Here is a 4,864-nt window from a genome sequence, read left to right on the forward strand (position 1 = left end):
AGAATGATTTAGCAAGGCTTGCAGATGCAAAAGGGGCAAACAGACCTTAAATGTTTGTCATCAGGGGTACTGGAGTCTTATTTCAGTTTATTTATGAAGATTTTATCTTGGAATGTCCGTGGGCTACAGAGGCCAGAAAAGATGGGGAAGATAAAGCATCTGGTGAAGTGTAGGAGTGTGGATGTCTTATTATTACAAGAAACAAAAAGAAGTTCTATGGATGAAGGCTTTGTGAGGTCTATCTGACCTTATGAAGAGATGGATTTCTTGGGAGTAGATTCAGAAGGCAATGTAGGTGGACTCCTGTGCATATGGAAGCCAAATGTTTTCATGCTTAAAGATTGTTGTTGTAGTAGGAATTTCATTCTACTATCAGGTTCCTTTTGCTCTTCTTTTGAATGTGTCATTGTCAATATTTATGCACCTAATGAGGTTTTGAAAAAGAGTCAGTTGTGGGAAGCTCTAGTCACTGTTTATCATCACTATCCTAACCCTTGGTGCTTGGGTGGGGATTTCAATGAAATTAGGCTCATGTGTGAGAGGAAATGATGCTCAAGAAGAGAGAGGGGTATGAAGGATTTTAATGAGTTTATTGATAAGTTGGGGTTGTCTGATTTGCCTATGCTAGGTAGGCAGTTTACTTGGTGTAATGCAGTGGATGGAGATAGATAGAGTAGGATAGATAGATTTTTGTTGGATTCAAGGTGGCTGGCAAAATTTTCTTTTAAACTAAGGGGTTTACCTAGAACTATTTCTGATCACTGCCCAATTTTATTGAAAGAAGATGAAAGGGATTGGGGATCTAAACCTTTTAAGTTCTTAAATCCTTGGCTTTCACACCCTACCTTCATATCTGAAGTTAAACTTATTCGGGAAAATCCACAAGTATTAGGATGGGCAGGGTATAGGCTATGGAGAAAATTAAAAGTCTTAAGAACTTATGTAAGGGTGTGGAACAAGGAGCTATTTGGTAATATTGATTCTCTCCTAAAATCAGCTGAAGAGGACATGCATGAGTGGGATTTTAAAGCAGAATCTGGGCCTCTGGATGATGTGGAATTTAAAAGGAGAAGGGAAGCTACAAGTCTGGTGTGGAAAATAAGTAAAGATAAGGAGAGGTTGTGGCATCAAACGTCCAGAATGCTATGGGCTTGTAATGGGGATAAAAACACTAGATTCTTTCATATCATGGCTGGTAGGAGGCAGAGAAAAAATATGTTAGATTCAGTCCTTGTGAAGGGGGTGAGCCTTGAAGAACCTGATCAAGTTAAACAAGCTGTGGTTAGTCATTTTAGACAGCAGTTCTTAGATAATTGGACTGTTAGGCCTATGATTTTAGGTCCCTTCAATGTCATTAGCTCGGAGACAGCAGTGAATCTGGAAGTAATGTTTACTGAAGATGGAATTTGGTCAGCTCTTTGAGATTGCGATGGGAACAAAGCCCCTGGACCAGATGGTTTTAATCTTGCCAGTATCAAGAAGTGTTCGACAGTCATGAAAGGTGAGATAGTACAAATGATTCATGAATTCTATGCAAAAGCAAAACTATCCAGTGCGGTAAATAGCTCCTTCATTTTGTTGGTACCCAAGAAGGATAATCCTATAGGCTTGGGTGATTATAGGCTAATTAGCTTGGTTAGCTCCATCTATAAGATCTTGGCCAAGGTATTATCTAGAAGGTTGAAGCAGGTGCTTCCAGAGGTGATCAGTGAGGTGCAACCAGCATTTGTCAGTGGTAGGCACATCCTAGATGGTGTGTTGATAGCTAATGAAGTTATACATGGGTGGCATAGCGCTAAAAAGAAAGGTATAATTTTGAAATTGGATTTTGAGAAAGCCTATGATTCATTAAATTGAGAGTTTTTGCTATCAATGTTGGATAAGTTTGGTTTTGGGGCAAGATGGGTTAGGTGGATGAAGTCTTGTATTACTACAGCTAAGGTGTCTATTTTGGTCAATGGTGTTCCAACTGAAGAGTTTCAACCACAAAAGGGGTTAAGGCAGGGGGACCCCTTATCTCCTTTTTTGTTTACTATTGCAGCTGAAGGTCTAAATCTGTTATTGAAGAGGGCCATAGGGGTGGGTCTGATGAAAGGTGCCACTATAGGCTTGGATCAATTGGGAATTTCTCATCTTCAATTCGTAGATGACACTATCATTTTTTGTGAAGGGTCTAAGGAGGAAATTCTGAACATCAAGAGAGTTTTAAGGTGCTTTGAGGTGATGTCTGGATTAAAGATCAACTTCCACAAAAGCTTTGTCTGTGGGGTTGAGTATAATGAAGACCAAACCAAGGACTTTGCTAAGGATTTGAATTGTCTGTCAAAGAAGCTGCCTTTTAATTTTTTAGGCTTGCCTTTAGAGGCTAATCCCAAAAGGAAGAGTACATGGCTACCAATTGTGGTCAAGGTCAAAAATAAGCTCTCTTCTTGGAAGAGAAAGTTGTTGTCTTTTGCTGGAAGATTGTCACTAATCAAATCAGCCTTGGCCAATCTACCAATCTATTTTCTTTCTATTTTTAAGATGCCAAAGAGGATTATTAAGATTATAACTAAGCTGCAGTCCAACTTTCTATGGGGAGGGAACAAAATTAATAGGAAAGTGCATCTAGTTAAATGGAAGGAGATCACAAAAAGCAAGAGTCAAGGTGGTTTGGGTGTGAGAAACTTAGGTGAGGTTAATAAATATTTGTTACTAAAGTGGTAGTGGAGGTTTTGCAGTGAGGATAAGGCTCTTTGGAAATCAATGGTGTGTTCTAAGTATGTCAGAATGGGTAGGGCTTGGATCCCTTCAGTGAATCAGTTAGCAAGGGCTTCCATGATTTGGAAGGACATTACACAGATAACTGAGAATAATCAACAACTGGGTGAGTTTTTTGGAGGCCAAATAAAAATCATTATTGGTAATGGGAAGAAAATTTGGTTCTGGCATAATGCCTGGTTGAGTTCTAGAGGCTTGAAAACTAAATTTCCTAGATTATTCAGCTTATCCACATAAAAGGAGGAGACTCTTCACCAAATCAGTATGAAGAAAAGACTATCAGGGGGATGGCAGCTCCAATTTAGAAGGAATCTATTAGCTTGGGAAGAGAAGAAACTGCAGAGGCTGTGTGGTTTGTTGGTGGTATCCCCAATCCTTATAGTTGGACTGGAGGACTCTTGTTCTTGAGCAGCAGAGAGGTCTGGGCAGTTCACAGTCTCATCTGTGAGGAGGTGGTGGGATACAACTGCAGGGCAAGGTGTGGCAGTACCACTAACGGTGTGGGTGAACTTAGCTCCTCCAAAAATGCTGTTTTTGTGTTGGTTGGCTTGGCAAGGTAAGGTCAAAACCTCTACCTTCCTCCAAAGGACTAGGGTCCTTGATGTGAGTGTTAATAAATTTTGTGTGTGTTCTATCATTCTGTGGAGGAGTCTGTTGATCATGTGCTCCTGCACTGTCCTCTGGTTTAGAAGTGACGGTCTCACATGGTATATTGGTGGGGTCAGGTCTGGGCTATACCTGGTTCTGTTGCAGGCTTGTTGCATTAGTGGTTTGGTGGTAAGCTCAAGTCATGGATTGGTAAAGTCAGGCAGATTATTCCCTCTGTCGTTTTTTGGTCCGTATAGAAGTTGCGAAATGAATGTTTGTTTAAGGGAGCTCATCCTGATATTCAAGTTTTATGCGAAAAGATTAAAGTGCAGATAGCTTTGTGGTCCAAATGGCTCTTGAACGTAGATTATTCAGTGCAGGACATTGTATCCAACCTCTACCAGATCAAGTTTGCTATCTGATTTCTATTGTTGTTTCTTTGGCTTTTGGTCTTTCCCATGGTTGGTTTCTTGCCAACTGTTAGGGTGTTGGTTAGCTTCACTTTTTGGGTCCTCTCTTGTTGTTCATTGAGTGGGATCAAGTTGCAATCTCTATGCTATTGTTAGCTCTGTAACTTTTTCTTTATTGATGTATCCTCATACTTTGTATGCTACATTTCATCAATAAAGTTTTCTTTGCTTATCAAAAAAAGAAAAACACTAACATGATCTTGTGTATGGGTGTGTTTGTACATAGAGAGAGTGAGGAAGCTAAAGAAATGTAAGATAAAGAATCAACTTCATGTTAGATTGGTTTTCTAGATGTACGAGCAAGAAATAATCTTCTCGTATAATCCTGTTCATCAAGTCTGCGCTCCTCCAAATGTCATCGCTTTACTCCTTGAAAACACGAACGTGAGCTAGCCAGCGGGTGTGTGCCAGATACCTCTCCGATGCCTAAGTCAGCAAAATAGACAAATAGACAAAAGCTCTGTGTATTCAAGAATCAAAGTCGTGTTACCTCTTCCAAAGGTTATGTTGTGAGCTCTTATAGGTTCCGCATGGCAAAATCCTTGTAGGACTCTCATTCCTCCATGTAGAGTCCTACTAAGAGTCACACTTTTGAAAGATAATGCTTATCCTTCAACACTCCCCTCACTGCTTAAACCAAGTGAGATGGTTTTACCTCGGTGGTATGACAAAATGACTGAGATAACACGGCCATGCTAAACTGGCAGAATTATTCGAGCTACAAATAACTCGGCTCTTCCTTTACTGCTTTTAGCTCAGTTTCTTCCGTAGAGACCGTGCTATCCTATGGCAAGCTTGGACCGAGCTAATCAATGAGCAAGGTCCTCAGGAAGGCCAAAAATACCTCGGCTCAGCATAATATAACCGAGCTAACTGTTGCCACTCTAACCATGGTGACCGAGCTAACTACAAAGCTTCTTTGGACCGGGCTAACTACAAGGCTTTTCCTATTGTGGCCCACAGAACGGCCCATTACCCAGCTCGGCCCAATTTACATATAAATTACCCTCTCAATTGTCCCTTAATTCCATCTGCGCAGCATGATA

General features: G+C 40.6%; 2 protein-coding genes across 2 annotated transcripts; both read left to right on the forward strand.

Moving 5' to 3' along the window:
• The first annotated feature begins 258 nt into the window (after positions 1-258).
• Positions 259-1,422, forward strand: LOC145821359 (uncharacterized). The gene is made up of 2 exons (XM_082917864.1): positions 259-535; positions 785-1,422. Exons 1-2 carry the CDS (start codon positions 259-261, stop codon positions 1,420-1,422), a joined length of 915 nt encoding a protein of 304 aa, XP_082773990.1.
• A 72-nt stretch (positions 1,423-1,494) lies between these two features.
• Positions 1,495-3,770, forward strand: LOC145821360 (uncharacterized). The gene is made up of 6 exons (XM_082917866.1): positions 1,495-1,807; positions 2,042-2,465; positions 2,721-2,939; positions 3,080-3,316; positions 3,450-3,537; positions 3,633-3,770. Exons 1-6 carry the CDS (start codon positions 1,495-1,497, stop codon positions 3,768-3,770), a joined length of 1,419 nt encoding a protein of 472 aa, XP_082773992.1.
• Positions 3,771-4,864: the final 1,094 nt, after the last annotated feature.

This window comes from Camellia sinensis, chromosome 3, assembly GCF_055761805.1.
Source record: "Camellia sinensis isolate YWXY chromosome 3, ASM5576180v1, whole genome shotgun sequence".
Taxonomy (NCBI): Eukaryota; Viridiplantae; Streptophyta; class Magnoliopsida; order Ericales; family Theaceae; genus Camellia; species Camellia sinensis.

Excerpts from the sequence above, each read along its gene's own strand:
- LOC145821360 (XM_082917866.1), top strand. The coding sequence starts at position 1,495 with ATGAAAGGTGAGATAGTACAAATGATTCATGAATTCTATGCAAAAGCA. Across the intron at positions 1,808-2,041 it reads GCATAGCGCTAAAAAGAAAG|CTGAAGGTCTAAATCTGTTA; the intron begins GTATAATTTTGA and ends TTACTATTGCAG. Across the intron at positions 3,538-3,632 it reads GTTGCATTAGTGGTTTGGTG|GGAGCTCATCCTGATATTCA; the intron begins GTAAGCTCAAGT and ends TGTTTGTTTAAG.
- LOC145821359 (XM_082917864.1), top strand. The coding sequence starts at position 259 with ATGGATTTCTTGGGAGTAGATTCAGAAGGCAATGTAGGTGGACTCCTG. Across the intron at positions 536-784 it reads CAATGAAATTAGGCTCATGT|ATGAAAGGGATTGGGGATCT; the intron begins GTGAGAGGAAAT and ends TATTGAAAGAAG.